Source organism: Lipomyces japonicus, assembly GCF_038497905.1.
Source record: "Lipomyces japonicus strain CBS 7319 unplaced genomic scaffold V1514scaffold_22, whole genome shotgun sequence".
NCBI classification, from domain to species: Eukaryota; Fungi; Ascomycota; class Lipomycetes; order Lipomycetales; family Lipomycetaceae; genus Lipomyces; species Lipomyces japonicus.
In genome coordinates this window covers 1-24,479 of record NW_027117834.1, presented here as the reverse complement: position 1 = coordinate 24,479, position 24,479 = coordinate 1, and the positions used below count along the sequence as shown (strand labels likewise).

The 24,479-nt window shown below is 38.8% G+C and overlaps 11 protein-coding genes across 11 annotated transcripts; 6 read left to right on the top strand and 5 right to left on the bottom strand.

Annotated features, from left to right (window-relative positions):
* Positions 1 to 126: 126 nt before the first annotated feature.
* On the bottom strand, positions 127 to 2,459 carry V1514DRAFT_331716 (PHD-zinc-finger like domain-containing protein). Its single transcript, XM_066927730.1, has 3 exons — positions 1,806 to 2,459; positions 1,404 to 1,750; positions 127 to 1,358 (listed from the first exon to the last, which is right to left on the bottom strand). Exons 1-3 carry the CDS (start codon positions 2,221 to 2,223, stop codon positions 420 to 422), a joined length of 1,704 nt encoding a protein of 567 aa, XP_066783023.1. The 5' UTR covers positions 2,224 to 2,459; the 3' UTR covers positions 127 to 419.
* A 56-nt stretch (positions 2,460 to 2,515) lies between these two features.
* On the top strand, positions 2,516 to 4,473 carry V1514DRAFT_331714 (uncharacterized protein). Its single transcript, XM_066927729.1, has 3 exons — positions 2,516 to 3,155; positions 3,219 to 3,565; positions 3,625 to 4,473. The coding sequence occupies exons 1-3, from the start codon at positions 2,703 to 2,705 to the stop codon at positions 4,301 to 4,303; spliced, it is 1,479 nt and encodes a 492-aa protein (XP_066783022.1). The 5' UTR covers positions 2,516 to 2,702; the 3' UTR covers positions 4,304 to 4,473.
* Positions 4,426 to 5,871, bottom strand: V1514DRAFT_281454 (CwfJ C-terminus 1-domain-containing protein-like protein; the record flags this gene model as incomplete). The annotated part of the gene is made up of 2 exons (XM_066925072.1): positions 4,426 to 4,950; positions 5,011 to 5,871. 2 exons carry the CDS (start codon positions 5,869 to 5,871, stop codon positions 4,426 to 4,428), a joined length of 1,386 nt encoding a protein of 461 aa, XP_066783021.1.
* A 1,023-nt stretch (positions 5,872 to 6,894) lies between these two features.
* On the top strand, positions 6,895 to 7,825 carry V1514DRAFT_331712 (uncharacterized protein). The gene is made up of 2 exons (XM_066927728.1): positions 6,895 to 6,950; positions 7,028 to 7,825. Exons 1-2 carry the CDS (start codon positions 6,918 to 6,920, stop codon positions 7,505 to 7,507), a joined length of 513 nt encoding a protein of 170 aa, XP_066783020.1. The 5' UTR covers positions 6,895 to 6,917; the 3' UTR covers positions 7,508 to 7,825.
* Positions 7,548 to 8,970, bottom strand: V1514DRAFT_331709 (PLC-like phosphodiesterase). Its single transcript, XM_066927727.1, has 2 exons — positions 8,600 to 8,970; positions 7,548 to 8,513 (listed from the first exon to the last, which is right to left on the bottom strand). The coding sequence occupies exons 1-2, from the start codon at positions 8,730 to 8,732 to the stop codon at positions 7,681 to 7,683; spliced, it is 966 nt and encodes a 321-aa protein (XP_066783019.1). The 5' UTR covers positions 8,733 to 8,970; the 3' UTR covers positions 7,548 to 7,680.
* A 2,509-nt stretch (positions 8,971 to 11,479) lies between these two features.
* On the top strand, positions 11,480 to 12,888 carry V1514DRAFT_331704 (uncharacterized protein). Its single transcript, XM_066927726.1, has 3 exons — positions 11,480 to 11,655; positions 11,760 to 11,919; positions 12,000 to 12,888. Exons 2-3 carry the CDS (start codon positions 11,894 to 11,896, stop codon positions 12,727 to 12,729), a joined length of 756 nt encoding a protein of 251 aa, XP_066783018.1. The 5' UTR covers positions 11,480 to 11,655; positions 11,760 to 11,893; the 3' UTR covers positions 12,730 to 12,888.
* Positions 12,828 to 14,090, bottom strand: V1514DRAFT_331697 (uncharacterized protein). The gene is made up of 4 exons (XM_066927725.1): positions 13,802 to 14,090; positions 13,407 to 13,740; positions 13,069 to 13,345; positions 12,828 to 12,989 (listed from the first exon to the last, which is right to left on the bottom strand). The coding sequence occupies exons 1-4, from the start codon at positions 13,923 to 13,925 to the stop codon at positions 12,921 to 12,923; spliced, it is 804 nt and encodes a 267-aa protein (XP_066783017.1). The 5' UTR covers positions 13,926 to 14,090; the 3' UTR covers positions 12,828 to 12,920.
* Positions 14,091 to 14,095: 5 nt separating this feature from the next.
* On the top strand, positions 14,096 to 15,519 carry V1514DRAFT_331696 (metal-dependent protein hydrolase). Its single transcript, XM_066927724.1, has 4 exons — positions 14,096 to 14,282; positions 14,333 to 14,403; positions 14,460 to 15,263; positions 15,324 to 15,519. The coding sequence occupies exons 1-4, from the start codon at positions 14,221 to 14,223 to the stop codon at positions 15,389 to 15,391; spliced, it is 1,005 nt and encodes a 334-aa protein (XP_066783016.1). The 5' UTR covers positions 14,096 to 14,220; the 3' UTR covers positions 15,392 to 15,519.
* Positions 15,406 to 16,012, bottom strand: V1514DRAFT_331693 (ubiquinol-cytochrome C reductase complex 14kD subunit-domain-containing protein). The gene is made up of 2 exons (XM_066927723.1): positions 15,835 to 16,012; positions 15,406 to 15,767 (listed from the first exon to the last, which is right to left on the bottom strand). The coding sequence occupies exons 1-2, from the start codon at positions 15,966 to 15,968 to the stop codon at positions 15,509 to 15,511; spliced, it is 393 nt and encodes a 130-aa protein (XP_066783015.1). The 5' UTR covers positions 15,969 to 16,012; the 3' UTR covers positions 15,406 to 15,508.
* A 162-nt stretch (positions 16,013 to 16,174) lies between these two features.
* Positions 16,175 to 17,278, top strand: V1514DRAFT_331690 (uncharacterized protein). Its single transcript, XM_066927722.1, has 3 exons — positions 16,175 to 16,416; positions 16,480 to 16,773; positions 16,840 to 17,278. The coding sequence occupies exons 1-3, from the start codon at positions 16,225 to 16,227 to the stop codon at positions 17,110 to 17,112; spliced, it is 759 nt and encodes a 252-aa protein (XP_066783014.1). The 5' UTR covers positions 16,175 to 16,224; the 3' UTR covers positions 17,113 to 17,278.
* A 71-nt stretch (positions 17,279 to 17,349) lies between these two features.
* On the top strand, positions 17,350 to 19,406 carry V1514DRAFT_331688 (mitochondrial carrier domain-containing protein). The gene is made up of 4 exons (XM_066927721.1): positions 17,350 to 17,977; positions 18,027 to 18,170; positions 18,258 to 18,364; positions 18,414 to 19,406. The coding sequence occupies exons 1-4, from the start codon at positions 17,695 to 17,697 to the stop codon at positions 18,939 to 18,941; spliced, it is 1,062 nt and encodes a 353-aa protein (XP_066783013.1). The 5' UTR covers positions 17,350 to 17,694; the 3' UTR covers positions 18,942 to 19,406.
* Positions 19,407 to 24,479: the final 5,073 nt, after the last annotated feature.

Genomic DNA, 24,479 nt, shown 5'->3' with positions numbered 1-24,479 from the left:
ATTTTAAAGAATGTACATAATATTTATTATTAATCACCCGGGAGGATCAGATAATACAAATATGAAGTGCTTGCAAAAATGAACTGAAGTTACAACTAAATTACACGTTTGAGGTAATATAGAAGGGTCTCATTGGTAATTGAACCGTACCTGCTCGAACAAAGACTCTTTTCCATACCTACTAAATAGTGACAGATTAAAAAATATCTTTTATATCCACTAACTACATTCTCTTAAATTAGATAATCATGGCATGTAGCATAAAAATATAAATAGTTTATAAAATAAAATGACAAAATTAATACACCACCAAGAAATCATCCCTAATTATACATATCATCATCGCAAATAATCATACAACTCCGCCTGTAATATCACATATTGTTGGTATCTATCGTACTGTCATACCGTTCAGAAGGTTATATTTGCACATGATTATCAGGACGTTTTTGCATTATTGCTTTTTGCTCACTAGCCACCACACATTCGGCAAACCTCATTAATTGATCCAAGTCTGAGCTCATTGACTTAGCATACTCCAATTTCTTCATTTCTTGCTGCTGAGTAAAATTTTTATCAGGCAATGCTTCTAGCGCAACCTGCAATCGTTTCAGCAAGGTAGCCCCGCGGCGGATTTCTTTTTTCAATGTCCAATATCGGCACATTAAAGACACGTACTCTTTCCGTTTGCGAACTCCATGACCACGCATTTTTTCACAAACGTTTTTATATATTATGTAAGGGATTATTGGTGCACCATTATTAGTTTTCCAAACGCCTTTTGTTGAATTTAAATCAGATATCGAAGACGCTGTTAGATTTGATAAATTGAGCCGAATGAGGGGTAATGACTTTTTGTCAGATTCACTCTCATCATCCAGACGAGGCTTAGACAACGCAGCTTGTTGCGCATCTGGATACTCTCGCTCCCCTAAATCAGTATTATACAGTTCTTGAGCGGCCTTAAGCGAAGCCTTCACGTCATGTTTCTGTTTGAAGTCTTCTGAACAATGTTTCTCGCATAAAGCTTCTAATAATCCCCCATCCTGAAAACAAGCCGCAACGGAAGTGGATCTCATTTTGAGTTGCAATCCTGCCCTTCGGGCACATGTGACATGAAACGCCGTGAAGCAACTTTTATTCATGCACTGGATGCATGCACCTGTTTTTTGCTTACAAACGTAGCATAATAATTTCCATCGATTCCGTGATATAAACTCAACACTCTCAATAGGTTCCATGTACACAGTATTTCCTACACTAATCTCTGGGAGCCATAGAGCACATAAAAGGTGCGCCCAATGACCCTGTACAGTTTGCTTAAAAGCTCCTTGTTTGTTAGGACAAAATACACAAGTCTGTTTCTGTTAGTCACTGAACTCATTAAAAAAAACATCTCATACCGTTAATCGCCCGTTATATCCACTCATGCAACGCCGACATAACCATTGGCCCTCGGGGATAAACGGTACCCCATAGCAATCCTGATGAACAGCTACATTACACCCATCACAAAATACAATGGCATTGCTATTTTCGCACTCGCCATCATCACAAACCGCACATTTTGAATCATCGTTATCATTCAAGGAATCCTTCGTTATCAATTTTCGCTTTGGCATTTGAACCTGTAACCCAAACCACTCGGTCTCCAGAACAGTGAACGTCATTTCAAACAGTAATCGGGACACAGGCATAGCAGAGTATTTTTTCCGCCGCTCTTCGTTTAGAATGGTAAGAAATTGATCGTCTAAACATTTGGCCATTAGCCCATTATCAACATACCACGTAATCCATGTACTCACCCTGCTCGTCCATATCGTATTCAATTGTGTTCGAATCATCAGATTCTAAATCAATATTTGCAGTTCTGACATAATGCGAAGGCATTTTAAACTCTTCTCTTCTATTTACTTGCTTTAATTGAGATATCTCAAATTTATCTTCCAATTCTACAGACGATAGTCGCAAGTCCAGTTGTTTAAATTTAGGCTGATGTAATAGCATTTTGAGTTGGTGTCTTCTAGCTGTCCGGCTACTCTGACTTTTATCATCTGCAATTAAGTTACCTCCATCAACATCCTCGGCATTAAAAATTGAAAGCTGAGCGTCAATGTCAAGATCTGGATGATACTCCACATACGATCGTTCTTCTCTCGGCTTATCTTCAAAAATAACGTCACTCGCTTGAGCAGTAGACTGTAATTCTTGTTTCCTCTGCATGATGGCAGAGTGTTTGTGTTGCCGCGCGCAACTTCGCGTGTTGATTGGTTGGTCGCGTTGAACAAGAGAAGACTAGCCGAGAAATGTTGAGCCAACGACGATCTGAAAGAGTTGTATCGATATATCTCATACCTAAGACTCAATAGTCATGCTATATGAATAAAAACCTCGACTTGATCGAATCCTTCAAATGACTGGGCGGGCCAGTCTGCACTCTATCTGTATGGTTATTACCACATTGTCGTTGTCAAGGGTTATGTGTTTTTTTTTTGCGCCACAGCTTTAATCGACTCAACCGCCACGCGTTTACTTCAAATAATTTTTTGAACGCAGTCTCGAGTACAAAACTTCTTTTCCACAAAAGTTTCTTTATTTTCTCTTTCAATTTTTCGTTCTGCTCTAATACGCAGTGTGTTTATTATTTTTTCGTTATTGCAGTTTTGTGTTTAGCAATATTTTGCTGCTTATAATAGCGTCTCATGAGTCGCCTCGGGATGTCCGGTCTTCGCTCGGGCGCAACTAAGAAGCTCTTTTCATTTAAAAATCAAACTAGAATACTTAGCAACTATGTATTAGAGCGTCAGTTTAGTACTAGGCTTTTAGGAAATACTTGTCGTTGGCTTGATCATGAGTCTGTCGTCACTTCACGAATAACGTCGACATTACAATTTTCATCGTTACCAAGCAATCAAAAATCAAATATAGGTGATCACAATTCAAGATTTTTTTCAACTTCAAGGAATTCATTTGCAGATGACAATGATAATCAGCCGCGGAAGTCGCCGTATCAGATATTTATTGACACTTTTAGACAAGAGTGGAACAAATCGAAGGAACTTCAGGATAACATCAAGGCCCTTCAAGATGAAACTGGCAGGATGGCAGAAAGTGATGCATACAAGAAAGCTAAAGATGCTTATGATAAAGCTAGAGTGAGTAAAACAAATTGTCTTTAAAAAGTTTGTCCATTGTTTTTTTAACAGAAATGCATCCAGACCGGAACTTCCGCAGCCTCGTCCAAAACCGGTGAGGCACTAAAGAAGGCAGGAAAAGTTGTGGGATCGGCTGCTTCTCAAGCATGGGAGTCTCCTATAGTCAAAGGTACCCGAACTGCAGCTAATACTGCTGCAGAGCATGTTGAAAGGGCTACGGCACCAATAAGAGAAACCAAAGCGTATAAAGAAGTCAAGGATGTCATCGATGATGGAACTAGTCGAAGATATGGTGGATTTGAGGCGAAGGAGGTCAGACGTCAAAGAAGAGCTCAGTTGGAAGCTAAGCGACGTCAACAAATGTATAAGGATGGTATCATTCCCAACAAGCCAATCGAGGGAGATGAGAAGTATGTAAAAAAAAATTTTATCATTCAAAGAACTAAATTTTTCTAACATGAACAATTAGTGCGGGCACGTCGCTTGTTATGCATAAGGACTCAGCATGGAAAGAATCCTGGACAAATTTTAGAGACAATTCCAGCGTATTTCGTTCGATAGATGGACTCAAGCAAAAAATTGATGAATCGGATAATGCGTTTATTTCTACTGTTCGAGGTGTAACTAACCGAATAGGTGGTTTGTTTGCAGAGACCGAGTTTGCACAAGTCACTCGGTTGTTCAAAGAGCTTGATCCTAACTACAATGTGGATAATTTTTTGATTGAGATTCGCGAGTACATTCTTCCAGAAGTTATCGACGCCTTCGTTAAAGGTGACGAAGAAACTTTGAAACTTTGGCTTTCTGAGGCACCATTTAACATCTGGGCAGCCTCTGCCAAACAATTCCGAGAAGCTGGTCTTATTTCAGCCGGCAAGGTTTTGGATATTAGAGGAGTCGATATTGCCAACGCGAAAATTTTACCACCGGCTGATGTTCCAGTCCTAGTAGTTTCAGCAAGGGCACAGGAAGTTCATATTTACAAGAATATGAAGACAGGCGAAATCACCGCTGGTACTGAAGATCATATCCAACAGAGTACGTATGCTATGGTGATTACTAGAGTTAAGGAAGAGATGGATAACCCTGAGACTGGAGGCTGGAAGATTCTGGAATTGGTTAGGGGACAAACTAGAGATTGGACATAAACTTTTAAAATATGGTCCGTGAAATTGAGATCTATATTAACAACTTTAATTCCTAGTACTGTACATAACTTAAAATTTTTTTTTTTGTATAAAAATTTTTTTTTATTTTGCCATAATTTTTTTCATCTTGTGTTATAATCCAAAAGTTCTGCTGTCCAATCATACTTATCCCACATTTGTCGAAATCCCTTTAATCGCGGGTCTGCACCTTTCTGCCATCTCGACTGACGTTTAATCACATTAGGTTCCAATTCTAACATGCCTCCTATCACTTCTCTTGCAAACAAATCACCTTTTGGCCATAGATAAGTGTCTTCAATAACATGTCCAAAGCCGCCATCAATGGTAAACCAAACATGAAAAAAGGGTACTTCTTTAACAAGACTTCTTCTAAACGCCAATTTACCAAGCCCGCCTTTAATTGCACGATCAAGAGTATTAATAACCTTTTGATGGGAACTCCATTCTTCGTCAGACGAAAGAATGGCTTCTCGAAAATAAGCAGGTGCAGTATCAATTAGATCGTAAGGTAACGGCACTGCTTCAATCGTGGCATGGTGACGAAGATTTTGGGAGGCAGCATTTTCATAAAACAAAACTCCCCTGTTTTGCGATCGATACATTCGCACAAGACATTTCATAAAGTTCTAAAAGTTGTCAATAATTTAGATAGTCACAAGCCCTTAACAAAGTTATTAAATACTGACCCTAATTTCTTCCCATTCATCGTCATCGCATTCCAATGTCGATCTCTTATGTGAAATTGGTACAATTGTCGCAGCTCCAGGACTTAGTTGGGGCATTGTAGGAAGTGAGAGATATATTCTGGTCCCAGTTGAGACTACAGGAGCAATTGGAGGCAAACCTTCTGATTGACAAAGTGGACAAGAATCTAAAATTACATTTAATTTTCTGACCTCATCGATGGTTTGATTTCTAAGATCAATCTGACTCTTCTGAATTCGAAAAGCAAGCTTTTCAGCATTTTCATCAATGTAGTCCAAATCATTTTTGAATTTTTTATCTTTACCGATCCCATCAGCAAGTAATCTGCCTTCTGACGCAACAAAAGAACCTCTTGTTCTTTTTTCCTCCGCAACCATATCTGCTATCGTCATTTCATTGATTGGTTTTCCAGCGGCGTTGATATTGACGCCCCTTGTATCCATTGTATGTAAGACCTCAATTCGATTTTCTGTCGACACTGAAGTTTCTGCCGCAGCTGAAAGTGCATCGTTGTATTCTTGTTCAAGTTTGCCTGCGTCAGGCGTGCGTCTTAATTTAGCTTTTAAATATGCTGCTTTCAACCTATTAAGCGCACTTTCATCTAATCTCTCAACTGTAGCGTGTCTAGTAATAACAGTAGAGTTGTCATTGCCAGAATCTTCGTGGACAACAGGAGCTGACTGAGCTTTGGTGTTGTCTTCTTGACTGACAAAATAAGAATCACTTGTAGATGTAGGCTGTTGCCTTTCGGGCAATATCGCTTTGCGTGGCCGTTCAGAGGTATCACTATTGAAGAAAGTAAACTCAAATGCTCCATCTGTCGAGTTCGAATCATTTAACATCCAAGAATCCCTATTCGACTTATTATCGATCGAAGATAATTGAGATGGTTCTGCTTCTATCCATTCCCCTGCATTGCTGTCTTCATCTGATCCGTTACTGTCTGTTGCAGATTCATTACCCTCGTCAATCTGTTTGTGCTTTTGCTTTGAAATTTTCTCTAATTGACCATCATCGCTGCTGTCAAAATCCGCTCGCACTCGTTTACTTGCTGTCGAGTTAGTGCTTGAAGTATGTTCAGACGTGTGCTGATGATGATGATGAGGATGATGAGGATGAGGATTCCGATGTCTGTGATCGTGATGTCTGTGATCTTGATGTCTGTGATCGTGATGTCTTGAAGTACGTGATCTTTTGTCGTCCGAATAGCGATTATGGTTATAGCTTTTAGAATGACGAGTTTCGTGTTCTGATTTCGAATCCATTGATATAACTTATTTGAAGGAATAAATATTTACTTAGCACTAACGATATGGCGGGTTAAAGTTTTACTGCAATTATTTAATTAAAATCATAAACAAAATCAAATAAAATCATAATATTAGAATATTCAGCTAAGAAAAAGAAAACGAAAGGACTAGCTGAATGTTCAGTCATAAATCCAGTCACCACTCTTTAATTAGTAAAAAATTAGTAGAAGCATAATTAGGACTAATATTAACAATAATCCTTACAATAATATTTACTAATCCTTTAAATTCTATTTGTTTATTATAATACTTTCTTATTAATGATAGTTATTGTACGTTTATGACTACTATAATTACACGGTATATTCATAAAACACAGTGTGCGTTCTCTACCGTCTGTTTGGTTGGATAAAGTCGTCTATACAAGTTTATTATATACCTGTAGTAGTTTAGCAATTAGAAGTAATTGTGGTTTACAGTGCAATGTTTATCTGTACATCCAACAGGACAAAAAATTACACGTGACTTTTGATTAATATAGTAACAACTTATCACGTGCCTTCAAAATCAAGAAATCGCCAAAAAAATGGGAAACCCGTTTCATGCAATCTACAGATTCAAACTATTCACGTCTTAGTATGTCGAAGTATTGGTGTAAGCCTTGTAAAACTGTATGTTGATTTTGCTTTTTTTATCTATTTTTTTATTTCTTTATATATCTATTTACAATTAATACTAATTAGAACAGTTTGTGCTAGACACAAAGCTTGGAAAATCACAGCATGAAGCTTCATCCAGACATAAGGCTTCACTAACTCGGAATTTGAGAGATCTTCATCGACAAAAGAGTCAAGCCCAACGAGATGATGCATCTGCGAAAAGGATGTTGGAAAATATTGAAAAGATGGTAGGATCCAAATCTGCGTCGCTGCAACACACGAGATCATCAATATTAGAAGTGGCGTCATCAACGCCAGCGTCGTCTACTAGTATTACAGGAACTTATTCGAAATCTACTGCAGAAAAGGTTAATACTACAAAAATAACCACACGATCATTACCAATGAATGGACTGGGACGGGTCACTAAAGCAGTTAACGGTCAAGGCAAATCTAAATCTATAGACCCTGAATCAATCAAAGAGGTCAAAAACAGCCATACGTCCAGGCCCTTAACTTCGAGCAAGCCGTTTGCATCATTTTCTTTTAAAAAAAATTCATCGAGATAATGGTATTTAATTACAAGGAATGAGTGAGTGAGGTTTAAAATAAAAATTATAAATTAGAGAGTTTATTGTACATTAGTTATTATAGGTTTTGGGCGTTAAAATGAAAGTTTTTTCCTTCTTTTTATCTTTCTTTTTTTGCTTTCTGGCTAATGCAAATTTGAGAGAGTGGATGACTATATAAAACTATTACGGTTGATTATCAATTTAACAATCGACCAATCGTCGTCTTCGGCAAAGTCTAGAACTAAAACCCCACAGCTACCTTTATGATTAAGCAAAGCATTTTTGATTCCCGCATTCATCGCAGTTGCAACTTTTCTAGGCCAGCAATTCAAGTTCCAAAAATTAGATGCAGATGTAAAATTCATGAAGAGAGTACTGTGGTTTTGAAGTGATTGCGTGGACCGTAGAATGTGTGATTCAACATATTCAGTCTTGGCTTTTATCATGGCTGAAGATGAGAGTTCGCAAAAATCTTGAATGGATAAAGGGATGCCCGCCTGATAGTCACTACCAGTAGTGTTATATGTCCATGCTGTAGCAGGAAAGCCAAACGTGCCATCAAGATTTGGTGAACAAGTAAATCGCCTAAGTAGAATGATTTTACCCCTAACTTGGCCAAGTGTTGGTACGCAGGGATCAAGGAACCATCTATGGCGGCAGGGCTCAATGTAATGATGCCATAAAATTTGCGAGAATTCATCACGAACCCAGGAAAAGGGTCCTTCATTTTTAAGCGACACAATTACAGTTTCACGAGGATGATCGTCGAGATAGCTATAGACGTCATTGAGAATATTATGCAGTTTTACCTGGCGGCTTATTGAAATGGGAAATGCACCATGACAAAGTTGTAAACCACCACTGAATGAAGAAGACGAAGACGATGATAAACAGGAAACAGATAATTTGTTCAAGTATGGTTTTGACACCCGAAAGTCAAGAAATCGGACTCCGTTGTTCAGTTGGTGTAGTATGGAAGCACCTTGACATTTCACACAAGGGACTATAGATAAAGAATACATTATATATATATTATCATCGATTAAATAAATGGGCAATGTGATCCGGTAATAAAAAAATTATACATACAAGAATGATAAAAAGCAGCTGAATTATGAGTGCCAGGAATTGAAAGCGAGGCTATAGAGACATTATCGGAAAATTTTGCCAGCCAGTCTGAGAGACTATTATTGTAGTTGGCCTCGTCGTCGTTCGAAACCATAATAATTTATAGCCAAATGCAATATAATTATGTATTCATTATAATGAACACAATAAACCACTGAATAATCCAAAAAAATAAAATGGTTTTCAACGTACAATGTCGATCGTTTGGATGTACTTATAACAAAAATAGTTAATTAAATTTTAATAGTTAGTATTTTAGTAATATTATAATAAGCCAACTAAACTGTCAATTTCGTATATTGTAAGTTTGGGCTCCACCAAATTATACATTCTCAAGCAATTATAAATTATTTTTCTGCGATAATATATTACAAGACTATTTTATTTAAGAAGCTGATTGCTCCTTATACAGCTCAATATCTTAAATTTCTCTAATTATTTCATGCTCCTATAATCTACATAGTGCTTGAAGCAGAGTCTGATACAGATCCAATCTGATAGCCTTGCATATATTATGCAATAACGTCTTTCCTAGATCATACCGATCAGGATGTCTACTATCGACTCTAACTAGCCCTGAATTGGCCACATAAGGGTGCTCTTCAAGTCGATTAATGGTATGAAAGGCTAAAGCTAGTAGGAATCTGAATAACAGACAGCTATCTTTGCATATCAGTTGGTATTATTTTAAGCACCTATCTCCGAACCCGTGCAAAGAGTTCAGACTGGCTAAGGATATGACGCATGTAGCTTTTCAGGGTATACGTGCTAGGATCTAGCCTTTTAGTGTATCAGTAGGGATGCATCAAGTTGAACAGTAAAAACTCCTCGCATTCTTTTCCGTATCATATAATAGCAAGGAAGGCCAGGTCAGTTGTCACTTGAATGAATAATCACACAGAACAAGGGAGGCCCCCCCTGCAGACAGCCTTTGGTAACAGTCTCGTGGTCGTTACGTGCTGACGCGACACATTCTTACTTCTTGAACACAAAAACTTGGCCTAAAGAGTTCATTGACTGCAGCAAAATGCATGTTACACGTCGCGTCGACTACTTTGAACCCATCCGGCACTGTATGATGACCTAGAGAGTCCTCACTCCGGCCCTTGTATACCATATGTTTTGGAACAAAGTTTTAGATATAAAATAATTTATAGCTGTCAAAAATTGAAGTTAGTAAGTATTTTTTTTAAAAGTAACTATACCCTTTGTGTTTATTTTGGTACCATGCAGGCGAGGAGTAAAGTCGCAGGGTCCACTTTTGTTTGTACTCCTTTTCTTTCTTTATATCCCATGCCTCTCTGTTGTAAATACGTATGGTTGATTATAACATTGGATGATTTATAGGTTTGCGTGATTTAAGAATTGTAACGACTAGAGGGAAAGCCTAATCGGACCGATATAATTATTGGTTTGTGCCATTGGCTGACCTATTTATTGTACGACAAGGCTGTCACGCCCTATTGCGAAGAAAATAAGCTGTGGCATTATATAAAACTATGACAAACATTTAAAGGAGTCACATACACATAGTATAGTTATGGCTAACGGTGATACTACATATTGATATAATCATGTGGTATGTGTCTAGGATTATTTAAAGAACAACACCAATGTGAGGAACAATATATACCTGCTCTAATCTTATTTTAACATCACAAATTACAATCGTCCAACAGTTTCGCATACTATCTATATATATTATAAAGCATTGAAATACTCCCGACCAAAAAAACTATTGTAATAAGCAGCAGCTCGCGCATTTAGGAAATTGCAAAAATTTTAACTTTCGCGTAATGACAACTGCAGCGTCTTAGTGGGTCCTTCTTGTTGGAAAGATCACATTTCACGCTATTCTCAATCAAGCAAAATCGTATGTTTTGCAAATAACACAAACTAAACTAAAAACCACGTGGTAGAACCACCAGTTTGACAGCATCATCTGTAAGTTTAGAGACTTTGCTCTCACTGCACGTATATAGAAAGGAAATTGAAAGAAAACAAAGTAAAACCTCAGATTCAAACTGCTACTAGTGCACTATATGCAAATATATCTTAATTCCAACGGGTCGGGGATTGCGAATGGGAGAGGGATTAAATATAATATAGACTTTATAACGGCCATGCATTTCTCAAATGCCACAGCATCAAGCATGTGGGACAAAAAAAAAGCATTTTTAGTTTTTTTTTTTTTTTTTTCCCTTTGCGGGTCGCCCAAAGTACATCATTACACTACATATATTGTATTGAGAGGTACTTCGGTATAAACTATGTATCAAGGTTTTCGCTTTTTTTCCAATTCAGGGCGTTTTTTTCACTCGTGTGATACCCAAAACTTAACGTCCCATGTGACGGCTCATGATACTGCCAAGTAATCCTTTTGGAGCCAAGAGGAGACTGCGATGGCACACTTACACGGATGTTTCAACTCGTGCTGTGATAAAAAATACAACACATATAAATAAAATTGGCCTGTACCGTATAAATATAAATATAACGTAATAAATATAATATAATATATTGAATATCGCAATAATTGTTATTGCCTCCCTCCCTATATATATAATTTGGGATAGTAGGTTGTAAAAGTATATACAGTTGTGTCGTCGTTTGGATAAAAACCATATATTTTGTTTTGCCAAACTTGGATAAAAAAGCGTGGTTTAAGGGTCTTTCCGCAACGTCACTTACGCTATTTTTGTTAACTAATCACCGTCATGGTCGTACCGTTCATTGTTGTCGTGCAGCAGTTACTCAATGGCAAGTCCTTTGCTTATTTTTAATATAGATAATATATATTTATCACATAATCGTAATATTTATATAAATTTTTGTTTTTGTATGTACGTCGCCGTTCAGTCACTAAACTCGTGCATGTAAATAAATGGATGATGTTGCAGGCGGGCCCGGTACCGACCGTACCACCCTTGTCGTGGATGACCATATTTCTACTTCATAGTTGCGGCAAGCCGCATACCTACCTACCTACTATGTACATTTATTTATTTGCATACATGGTACGTAATTGACATGTTATTTGTCAATAACTTAACTATAGTAGTCATATTCTTTGTTGTAGCTAATAACTTACTACATTCGTTTCCCGTTTCTCTGGGTGTAGGCTTATTATATATACATACATCTATATATACTCGAGTAATTCGTATATGATTCATTTATACTGCTCTTCGCCTACTGCACTCTATCAGTTTTTTTTCCCTTCAGTACATCTTTAGCTGTAATTTTTTTATTGCCATGGACTTAAAGTCCATCGTATCTGAGTATGTGTTCTCTCTCTTCGTTTTATTCTTAACTCAACTTTATGTCAATTTTGACTAACTGTGCTCCCTTTGATGTGAAGCCTTCCTCATGAGACTGAACGTAGAGCATCAGAACCTGTTCTATATTCTTCCAGATTTTCGGCCGACCATTCACTTTTTCCCTCCTCTATTTCATCACCAACATCACCGTCACAACCGTCATTGCATGGAAAACGATCTATGTCAGTACCTGACCACGGACGAAGTTCGTCTCGGCTCACTTCCGTCGATGCCAAAATAAATACGCATACAACAAAGTCTCCCGGTTCAAACCGAAGATTTGCTCATATCCTGTCTGAACAACGTCGTCGGGAAAATATCAACGGCGGTTTTTTGGAACTTAAAGACGCGATTCCGCAATGCCGGGGCGCACAAGATTCAAAGGCTGCTATTCTTCGAAAAGCAGTGATTTATATTGCTTCTCTGGAGTCAGAAGTCAGGCGGCTAAAGACGTCACAGCAATCACAATTTTCTCCACAGCCCTTGAACCATCCACCTCCGGCTATCTACGTTCACTCACCTGTACAAGTTCTTCCGATTCCGCCTAATACTCCAGCATCACTCACGAATCCTTATCCCTCTCAGTATTATTCTCAACCTAATGCTCAACCTCATCTTCATGCTCATGCTCATGCTCATGCTCATGCTTATGCTTATCCTAATAATCATCCTAATCATCATCCTAATCATCCTAATCATCATTCTCATGTACTCAAACACTACGTTTCTATTTCTCCCACTCAACATTGGCCTTTGCCTAATTCAGCTTAAACTATGTCAGGTCATGTATTTACTATCTTTTAAATAATTTTTTTTTTTTTTTTTGGTTTGGGAGGGAATTTTCATAGTTTGGCGTACTTTTCTATTTAGTTCTGTGCATTTTTTTAATTGACATATTCATCTATAATTATAGCTAATAAAACTCCTTACATAAAATATTTTCAAACCTAGAGAGCGGAATACTAACTGTATAAATGCTGTTTCAATACGTAGTCCAAAACAGAAGGTGTCAATACAGTAGATAATGATTGCTAAATAAATATATGTATATATTGTAAACATAAACCCAGATTTTCTAATTTTGGGTATTTTGTGCAATATATAACTCACCTGTTGGTTGCCTTCCGCAGCCTGACGTGCTCTGGTAGAGCTTACCTTAGACAATTCAACTTCTGAAGAATTATTGCCGTCTTCATACTCATATAATGATATTCGATCTGCCCACTGACTAGGTATATCTTTTTCTATTCCAAGTCGTATATTAGTCACATACTGTTTTTGACTGGAAGCAGTCCCATATTCTGCACTGTCTCGTATAAAACACACGAGTTTACAAGATGACATAAAATCAACCAAAGCATTTGCAACAGTAGTTCCCGTGTAATACCTATTCATTTCTATTTTAGCTAAGGAATTTTTATTAGCAATTTTCACAATTACAAACGTACTTTGAATTAAATAATCGAATCAAGGTGTCAAAGCCAACAATAAACACCAGATCATGCATTTCAGTGAGAAATTTTTGAATCGCTTGTGCTTTATCAACAAACCGCGCACATTTCGTAATTGCAAGGTAAATTTCATTATGATTTAGGTCTTTAGCGAATCTTTCCATCATAACTAATCGATCTGGCAACCATGCCGGCGCAATTGTCTTGTCAGCATTTTTAACCGCTAGTAGCATTAGAATTACAGAATTCATGTTGAAACACTCTAATGCAAGAGTTCGCATGATCAATTCACGATGAGCAATCGTAGGAGGATTGAAAGACGAGTCAAATACTAAAGATGGTTAGCTTTTTTTCTTAGTCCTTTTTTTTTCAACATTAGAACATTTACTCGCCAATTACAGAAGATTTCAAGTTTAAATTGGAAGTCAAAAACTTTTTATTATACACAAATCGTATTAAATCATTGCCATCTTGAAGTTGGCAAAGTTCTGACTGGTATTCGGCTAAAGATGGCATTGATTCTTGTGTGCGATAAATCACCTGAAAATTTGCTGCAGCAATCCCACTAAAATTCAACGGTTATATATATATGATCGCTAGACGATTACCTAAAAGTCAACAATTCATCAAGCTGCATAAAGACTTCTTAAACTTTGCTGCCGCATCTCTAGCATCGCCAGCCAGAAGGCAAGGCACATACATGTGTATTGCAGCCACGCCATGTGTATTGTCTTTAAAGTTGCATCTTACGTAACCAACACTGGACAGTTTAATAGTTTCAATAAAATTTCTTCATACCGTGCTCGCTTGTATGAGTGAAATTACAAATAAGTCAAAACGTCAAAGAGCAATTATGAAAATTGGTACTCACAGGTATGGATCGATTTTCCAAATTATTATTGGCATGGGCTGATGTTATATAGTGGCACGTTTCATGCTGACGAAGCACTGGCGGTTTACATGCTTCGACTGTTGCCAAAGTTTTCAGATGCTAGTACGTATTTGATAATAACTAAAGTTGCACATATGATTTATTAAATACATCCTTAGCGATTATTCGATCTAGAGATTCGGATATTTTGGAGGCCTGCGATATCATTGTTGATGTTCAAGGTCAATATGATTCGATTAAACATTTTGATCATCATCAACGAGGATTTGCTGAAACCTTTTCTGACAAATTTAAAACGAAACTGTCATCAGCAGGGCTCATCTACAAGCACTTTGGCAAGGAGATCATTAGCCAGATTTTAAATTTGGGAATTGAAAATCCTAGCATTGACATACTTTATGCTAAGATATATGCTGAGCTAATTGAGGCTATCGACGGTAATGACAATGGCCAAAGTCAATACCCAGATGAAGTTGTGCCGGCTTATTCTATAAAATCAATAACTCTTCCGGGAATGATAGCAGCTTTGAATCCGGCTTGGAATCAACCATCAGATGATACTAATTTGTATCAACAATTTCTAAAAGCCAGCCAGTTAATAGGAGGCGTGTTTGTTGACTTGGTTCAGTACTATGGTAACTCATGGCTACCGGCTCGGCAACTTGTTAAGGTTGCACTTGAACGCAGATCAGAATATGACTCTAAGGGTCGAATTGTCGTATTTGACGATTTCGTAAACTGGAAAGATCACGTTTTCTCTTTAGAAAAAGAGCTTAACATCAGCGGTGTCGTTTTATATGTACTGTATTCAGATGGTAAGGGATGGCGCGTCCAGGCGGTACCAGTAACCGAGTCGTCTTTTCAATCCAGAAAGCCACTTCCCGAAGCTTGGAGAGGTTTCAGGGACCAGGAATTAAGCAATCTCACTGGTATTGAGGGTGGTGTATTTGTGCACGCAACAGGTATGTGACGGGTTTTTTTTGTGTCAATTATCAGCGGACAACGACCATTAACGAAAATAGGCTTTATAGGAGGTAATCGGACTCGCGAAGGTGCGTTGCAAATGGCTCAGAAGGCATTGGATTTATGAAAATAAAAAAAAAATAAGAATAAATATATAATATTTGATGCTATATAGTTTTGTAATTAATATCGAATGAAATTATCGATAGTAAAGTAAAAAAATCATCAGACATCATTATTGAATCTACTTCTTGGAAATAACTGTTAAATTGTCGAAGTACTGTCGTTCTCTGGCTTCGGCCTCTGCTTCGAGTATATAAGGGGTAAGATATCTAATATCCTCCTCAGGCTTCAACTGTTGGTCCTTTGGCAATAGTTGGTGCTGAAGCGAAAGTTGATGCGCTCGTCGGATTCGGAAAACGCGGTCATAGTACTCCTTAGGCTCTAATCTATTGATAGCTTTCTTGATAATAGGATTCTCTTCCGCATGCAAATCATCATATCTAGAAAAAATTAATAACACGTCGAATGGATCACGAAAAACAAGAAAAAAAAACCCAAAAAACTAACCTGAGACCAAGCTTTCTGTAGCCACCAGTCTCAATTAAGAATGAAGCAATTGGAAGAATAAGCTTGGTAAAATTGGGTGCCTTCGATGTGACGTACGAGGCGAGGTTGTATGTTCTCAAAAAACTGCCGGTCATTGTTGGTTGTGAATCAAGAAGGTGAAGTCTTGCTGAGTCTAAAGTTTGGTCGGAACGAAAGAACCTTTCGTGACTTAACTGCGCTTCGCGCGGATTGGCTGCGTCGGAGCTGCCAGAGTTTGGTGCGATCGGGTTTTAAATGCGCAAACGTGCGAACATTGTAAGCCCCGCACCACAGATCATCATCGATGTAAACAAACTGCAAAACTACTCAAACGAGCGTGGACTTGTCTGATCATTAAGAAAATTATAGACCATGCAAAGATCGCTTCGGACAGTTCGCTCTGCTCCAAGTTTAAGAGCTCAGTATCTTCATTCGTCCGCGTCAACTCCAAACCCGTCGAACCTGCTCAGCAAAACCGCATCGGCGTACAAAAATCTTACTGTGGAGAATCTTCGCAAGGAGTGTCGTAACCGCGGGCTCAAAGTTAGTGGAAATAAGAGTAACGTATGTATTTGTTGCCCTCAGTCATTTTTAAACAATTTGTTTTTAACGGGGGGTTTTTTTTAGTTGGTGAATCGCCTGATTGTCGATGATGCTTCTCCATTTTCGACAACAGCAAACCAAACTCGTGAATTGAATTCGCCGTCATCCAAAATCTTGAATGTACTGTCTTCACCCTTGACAGTTTCGCCGCAAAATGCTGAAAGGAAATCAATTAAAGACTTTGTGTCACCTATGAAAGCAGTTAGGTCATTGAAAACAACCGTTGTCGGCTCTGCCAAGGGTGACAATTCAACGATTGAATACTACAAGCTTCCGGATCCTTCAATATTTGTGGAACACGATTCACTCCCTCCGATTGTAAGTGATTGGTTGGCGTTATACATTTTTTGTATTGTCATTGTCGTGTCTAATTAATCTGTGTAGCCAGTGATCCCGGACAACTACACTACGCGCACTATTATTCCCGATGAGCCTCCGGCTGCTCGTCCAGAAATAAATCATTTATCTGGTGATAATTTAGTGCAGCCCATTGAGGACACGGTTGATAATGTATCGGTGGAAGAAGCGAATTCTGGTCAGTACAAGAATCAAGAGGAACTGCAGCCTCGTGACAGGATTTTTTTACTGTCTTTTTTAGCTGGTACACTTGGCTGGTGGTCTTTCAAGAGTCTTAAGTTGACACCGGATAAGGAATGATTGATACCACAGAGTCATATGAACTTTAAATCTAACTAACTACATATATATGCTATTTTGAATATTTTTAGTGGGCTTTGTTTGTTTTGTAATAATTAAACTTTTTATCTATTGGTTTAGTATGTAACTACGTAATTTCTGCAAATAGAATTGCAATTAAACACGTTTTAAATATGTCCAGTAAATATATGAAATATTAACCGTGGAGGTATAGCTAGTTACATGCCCGCCTATGGGATAAGATCGGAAAGCGTAATTACCCTGTCATGCTCACGCTCCGCTCTCTTAAATAGATGGATATGAATTTAGATTAGATATATTATTTTCTTATTAACTATTGCATGTGAAAAAGATAGCTACAATATCGATTGAAGATTATTGGTTACGACGCATTTACAGATTTTAGGAATTTGTTTGCTGTGCTTCAGAGAAATTTTCATGAGGTAATAACCGCGGGGTCAGCATCAATCTCCAATCGCACAAAGAGATGCCGTAGTGGCATTGCCAATTTCATATTTTTTTTACAATTTACATTAACATTTTGTTTAATTGGGCTTTATTGTTTAAGATTAGTTTGATTGTATGAGTTCAATGGGGGTTGCATCTTGTGAACGGCCTGCAAGGGAAAATATCCCATCCAGCATTCCAAATTTATCGACAAACAAAAGTCTTCCCGATTCAATATTTAAAAGGCTTATTGTGTCAATGTCAGATTCCTCAGTTTATGCTTGTGCGGGTGCTACTGCAGGCTTCATATCTGGTCTAATAGTCTGCCCGCTAGATGTAATGAAAACAAGACTTCAAGCGCAAGGAGGATTCACAAAATATGGCATCACTAACGACCATTATTATCATGGTTTGCTAGGTAAATTACTATTATTTGCTAGGTAAAAGCGAACTATCTAACGTTTTAGGAACTGCAAAGACAATATGGAGGACTGAAGGCATATCTGGTTTTTACAGAGGCGTTGTTCCAATAACTTTTGGTTATTTACCTACATGGATGGTTTACTTCACTGTTTATGAGAGATGCAAAGAGTCTTTAGGAAATATCCAAGGTAAGCTTAACTAGGTTTACAGACTACTTTGACTTGCCATTCATTACTGTCGCAATAAGGGTTGTGGTTTAGTGCTGATATAGATAGGCTTTCGTGATCATCCATTTTTACTTCATGTGAGCTCAGCATTATGTGCGGGTAGTTCTTCAACTACACTTACTAATCCTATATGGGTTGTGAAAACCCGATTAATGGTAAGAGCTTTTTATCAAATTTTGCAAGCATAGTTGTTGACATTTATAGACTCAAAGTGCCAATACATCATGGCACTATAATGGAACCATTGACGCGTTCAGAACAATGTATAAAAAGGAAGGGCTAGCATCATTTTATGCAGGGTTAGGCCCTGCTTTACTCGGATTGACTCATGTTGCTGTTCAATTCCCACTCTATGAAGAATTTAAGAAAATTTTTCTTCCTTCATCTATAGAAACTGCTAGCGAAACGCGGAGAATATTTGGATTGATTCTTGCATCAAGCTTGTCAAAAATGTGTGCATCAGTCACTACATATCCTCATGAAGTGATTCGTACAAGGATGCAAATTCAACGAGGTTTGTCACTTAATAAGACTATGGTATATCATGGAATCGTATCAACTTGTAAAGTCTTGATAGCAGAAGAAGGTTGGGGAGTATTCTATTCAGGTCTTGGAACAAATTTGGTCCGTACTGTACCAGCTAGTGCTGTTACTTTAATCACTTATGAGCTTGTTGTGGACAAAATTCAGAAAATTAAGGATGGGTATGGTCAAAATAAATATATTTTATGATAGAACTAGTTTTTTTAGATTAAGTTTTTTTCTGTATTTTTTTTTTTTTGCATGTCAGGGAGTCTTTTCATTTAAGCTTATAATTAACTGCTGTATAGTATCCCTGCCTTTTTTAAAGGTTGCTAGTATTTAGTGACAACCATCTTGAGCTATCAGATTTGATGAAATTTTTGTTCTTTGCTTTTCATATGAAAAGAAAAAATCATTAAAACTCATTTGATCTTCTTTTAAAATCAGAAGACAGTCAATAAGAATGATAAACACATGTAAATGGTACATAATAATGGAAATCTTGTGATGTCTAATCTTACAACTCTATGAAAACATCTCAAACTGGTTAAAACTAGCCGGAATCCAATAAATTCGATAAATCTCCAGCCTCTGGGCAAGTCCTTACATTGTGGTCGGCCTTATGGCAAATGCAACAGAGCAATGTGCTCCATCTTAAACTGTTCTGATAATCCCCTCCTCCACACCTTCATTGCGTCCTTCCCTCCTTCATTTTGATGATGCGATAGAACAGGGACAATAATTACAAAAGTTTTATTGAAATGCTACGAACGCGAGACGAAACGATTTTTTTTATCTTACATAAGCATGCATTAACTAACGTAGATGCTATGCGAGCGGTCAGACCAACCGAGCGGGCAGGTTTCACTGCTGACGATTACAATTACACCACAACATTATAATAAAATTATTTGGGCATCTGGACGCAGTGTGTTCGGTACTACCGCACATGCTACATCGCCGAACACTTGGCTGTCCCTGTTGTCGATGACCCATATGCCCTATAAGATATTGACCCTCTTCTATGGTCAAAGTCCCTTCTCTTTGCAGGAAAGTTCGCTTAGCGCTCCGGCGCTTGCTTAAGGCATGGTTGGCCTCTCGAAGCGTCTTGTTCTCTGACCTCAAAAGGGCCACTTGGTGCATTATTGCCTTTGTCCCCTTTGCAAACTGGTCTACAGCGCTACAAATAGGCGTCGGTGAGCTGCCTTGATGAACAACAATCTTATGCTTGATAAAATCAGACTGTGAACCAACATCCATTGGGTTGGTCGGCGTCTGAGAGGCCCAGCTGTTGGTAGTCGCTATTGGAGAGCTGGGCGGCGTTAGAGTCCGTAGCCTCACATTCAGCTTCGACAAGACCGTGTCGGGTTCAAAAGGCACTAAGTGTTAGAACAACCGATTATTTGGGCCTTTAAGTAATAATCTTGAGAATATATTAATAAATCAAGCCAAATATTAACACTTCAATATAAACAATCAATATCAACATAAAAACAACTATACCTTGAGAATATTCAATTAAGATCCTTAGTCCTTTCTCGTAGCCGTGATGATGGGTAGTGTTTCATACCTCTGGCTATTCCCCTCTCTTTATAGAATATTCTCAAGTCCTATCTCCATTCCTGATAGTCACAAGCGCTATCTCCTATCATCGCTCCTGGTAGTCGGCGCTATCTCCTAACCCGCCCGACGACGACTTGCCAACAATCGGACATCCCGACAGAATAACCGAAGTTGAGGTTATGACACTAAGCCAGCTCCTCTGAATCTAGCCTTAATATTTTTCTCCGTAAATGCAGTGTAGAAGGCCGACTTAAAGGCGATTAGAAACTACTGCTTAGTCACATGGGTGATACGCGACTTCACAAGCATCTCAATCTCTCGTGCGTACGCCCGTTTCAATGGACTAAAGCATCCGACATCAAGAGGCTGAAGTAGGTGCAACGACTGAGGTGGCATAGAAACCGTTATAATACGCTTTTCTTCGCAGAACCTGTCGAACTCGACAGAGCAATGACTCTCGTGTCCATCAATCATTAACATCCGATATACACCTGTAGCACGGCTGGCAGTATGTTTATCAAAATGGCGAATCCAGTACAAGCCTGTATCATTATCAGTCCAACCATTTTGGGTAGGTTTGAAGACCCAAGCGCGTGGGAGGTTGGATTCCATGTACCAATGCCCAAGGTGGAAAACTCCCTTTAACACAATAAACGGCGGAACATATCAACCATCTGCACTCACTCCCTGGATCACCTTAACACATTCCTGATTATCAGGTTGTACAGTTTTCGCCCTGCTACGTCGATCGACACGTTAAACGACCATTGACGGGGTGATCACACCCATTTGAAAGCCAGTCTCATCAAAGTTATACAAATCGGCGTCTTGAATCCCGTACTTGGCCCTCATGCTTGCTACAAGCAAAAACCACGCGTTTATCTTATCCGGATCTTCGCAGAGGGCTCTCTGGTAGTCGTAAGCACGATTAATTCGCGTCCTGAGCTCTGGTTGTCGCAAAATTAGAAGCCCAGCGCTTCCCGACGCGTCGCGCGTCGCGCGTCGCGGTTCGCTAAGAGGACATTGGCCATACCTTCCACATAAATAAGCCGGGGTGGAAATCCTCGCGCATCCAGGTCCAAGACATAGAAAGAAAATTTTCTTTTAGCTCTGTCAGATTCATGGAATTAGGACGGCAATCTTGTCGAGAGCGTCTGCCCTTAAGTAGGTAACCGGGAGTTGTTCTTGGAACCCCATAGAACTTTGCAGCTTTTGAAATGCTTAGTTTTTTGTCTCTTCTGATAGCTTGAAAAGCCCATATTCTACGACTTTCAATTGAAGACGATTCCATTTTTTTGATAGAGAAATGTCGTTTTAAGTAAAGGAGCTCGGTTGGTCTGACCGCTCGCATAGCATCTACGTTAGTTAACTAATCAAATCAAATCCATGCTGGAGGACGATAGAAAAAGGTCTACACACAGGGAGGACGTGCAGCAGCTGCCAAGGCATTGAACACATCCTCACTGAGAGACCGAGGAGAGAAATAAAGAAGACCATTTTGATGAATCATCCGAAAGTTTGCCAAGCTTTGGACAGAGACATGCGCGAGGAAGGAACACCTAGAGTCATTGTGCTGAGAATCCCACTACTGAGTGTCTTTTGAGTGTCGTTGAAGAAAATAAAACCCCCCATGTGTAGAAAGATTCCATCCGTACTCCACCATTCACAGAAAATCATACAATAAATCCAACAAAACTATCCTTTAGACATCCTTCGAATAACATTCCTAATCTAACCACTTAGAAAACAAACTGAAAACAAATAAGACAAAGTAATTGAAAACTAAGGCTCCGAACAACACAGAAAAAAACAATCAAAAATTTAGATAGCCTCTCCTCCTACCCAAATGACGATTCTCGCAAGAATGCGGCCGCCTTTCCAAACACTATCCTAGCCCATTCCATGTCCTCCTGATGGGACACCGGGGATGGGAAACGCCGTCGTGATTGATGCCTCTGTTGAATTTGTGATATAATATTTGCATGGAATTTTGCTCTAACCAGGCCGAGAGGGCCTGGCATGACTTCTTCCTGAGTCCACCCTTGCCAATGGGGATGAATAATTGGGCACTCCTAGACCCGGTGGATCCTTGTGTCGGGGCCACTTTGACATAACGCACATGCGGTGGGATCATGCAACTCTGCCCGATTGTGTGACCTGAGCCACTCTGCTGAAAAATGTTGGGTGGTAGGCAAATGGTCTAAAGACAGCAAGTGGACAGTCTCCGCCCTGGCTGCATGCCATTTGTATAGATCTCATACTGTCTGCCATCTTCGCTTCCAGTGGAAAGCGTCCCCGATAGAGTGGAGTGAACTGATTGGTCCTGCGGACAGGCGTATGTGGGTGCGTTCCAGATCAGTCCGTTGTCTTATATTGCCATCTGCTGTGGTCAACACATCATCTGGGAAGGATTCTGCCTGATGCGAAGCTTCACCCAACTCGTAAGATCGGGGGCCTGGGAGGACCGAGAATAGTGTGTTAATCTGTAGGATGTCCAAAGAATAAATCACTGGGACCCATTTTTCGGAAGGGGATACTGCAGTCCATTCAATAGCCCGGTCACGTGATAATGCCTGTCGAACCCAAGAATCCACCATGCGTACTGCAAGCCTGTCCAACAGAGCGAGGCCCCGCTCTGGAGGTCTGAAAAAAACACGTTCAGTTGTAGTTATGATAGTCAAGAAAGTTGCACGTATGAAGTCCTGCCAAAATTCTGTGAAAGGTGAACAAAGTCGAAGGATCCACTGGGTGCGAGCTCCGCTGAGTTTCTCAGTCAAATCCTAAAGACCAAACCCTCCCCTGTCTAGTGGAACATGTAGGATATCCTTCCGAACCCAGTGTTGTTGTCTCCGGCCCCAGATTTTGTCTATGGCGCTTTTAGAAATAGCTCCAGAACCTCCAGGGTGGCTGGATGAAATTGATCTAGGCTTGGTATAGACGTATGTGTTAATTATCCAGCATGTGGTCCGCAGGGAAAGGTCGTAGATCAGGAGTTGGCCCAATTTTCGTTTCAATGTCTTTTGGACTTCTTGCTATTCAGATGTAAATGATGAAGCCCCTAATTGTACCCCTAGATATCGAAAAAGTTCCCTAGTGACCGGGAAGCTAGTGGCCGTAATGAGATCCGTGACCACCGTAGACTTTGCGCCAAAAGAATATAATAAGAAGTTAAGCCTGTTAAAACGATTTTTGCACTATTCGAACCGCCTCATTTCAAACATCACAGTCATATTTTTTTTCTCAAAGTTTTGACTTATTTTGAGGCAAAAATTGCGAGTCAAAAAGTCTGAAAACAAAAAAAAAAACGAAAAACGTCATCATCATCATCCATCCACCTCAACACATCCTCAATCAGGCTATATTGGTGAATCCTCAGTTATCATATCTATTAAAGTCAGCTCAAATTTTTTGACTTCAATTGCACTCAAATTTACTGGAGTTTCAACAGTCCGGTGAGCCCGATTTGCTGCTAGCTCGACACACTTACTGCTCAATAACCAACCACCATCAAATCAAAAAATAAATAAATACCGAAGATCCGGTATTCAACTAGTCAAATCTCAAATTTCAAATTATTTGGAAAAGTATTGGTGAAGATATTGCAAATTTGACAGTTCGGAAAACCAAGCAAGGAGCTGAAAATTTTTTTTAAAACAAAAAGTCGGCAGACATTACCAAACCTTAAAATCGCGAAATGGAGGAAAACGAAAATTCTCCAGATCTTCATAACAGACGTGGAACTCAATCAAATGAGTCCAAAACTTCTACAGATGAATTGTCGTTTTTGAGTCCACTCTGAAAAGGTCGGTATAGCCTTGGTATACCTAAAAGAGTATATTACAAGGCATTTAAACCAGGTGATACTCCGACTAGACCTCACTCCAAAGACTCTCAAACATCTGACTGATCCACCTAATTCTCCTCCTGGCTTTGCTAGCAGCCGCATCAGTAATGAGAATAGCAATTTTGCACAAATGCAGAAAATTATTGAAGTTCTCACTGCACAATTAGCAGCAAAAGATGAAGCTGCAAGTGCACAATTGGCAGACAAAGATGAGATTATCAATGATCTCAAAACAAATATTATTAATATTATTATTATTATTATTATTATTATTATTATTATTATTATTATTATTATTATTATTATTATTATTATTATTATTATTATTATTATTATTATTA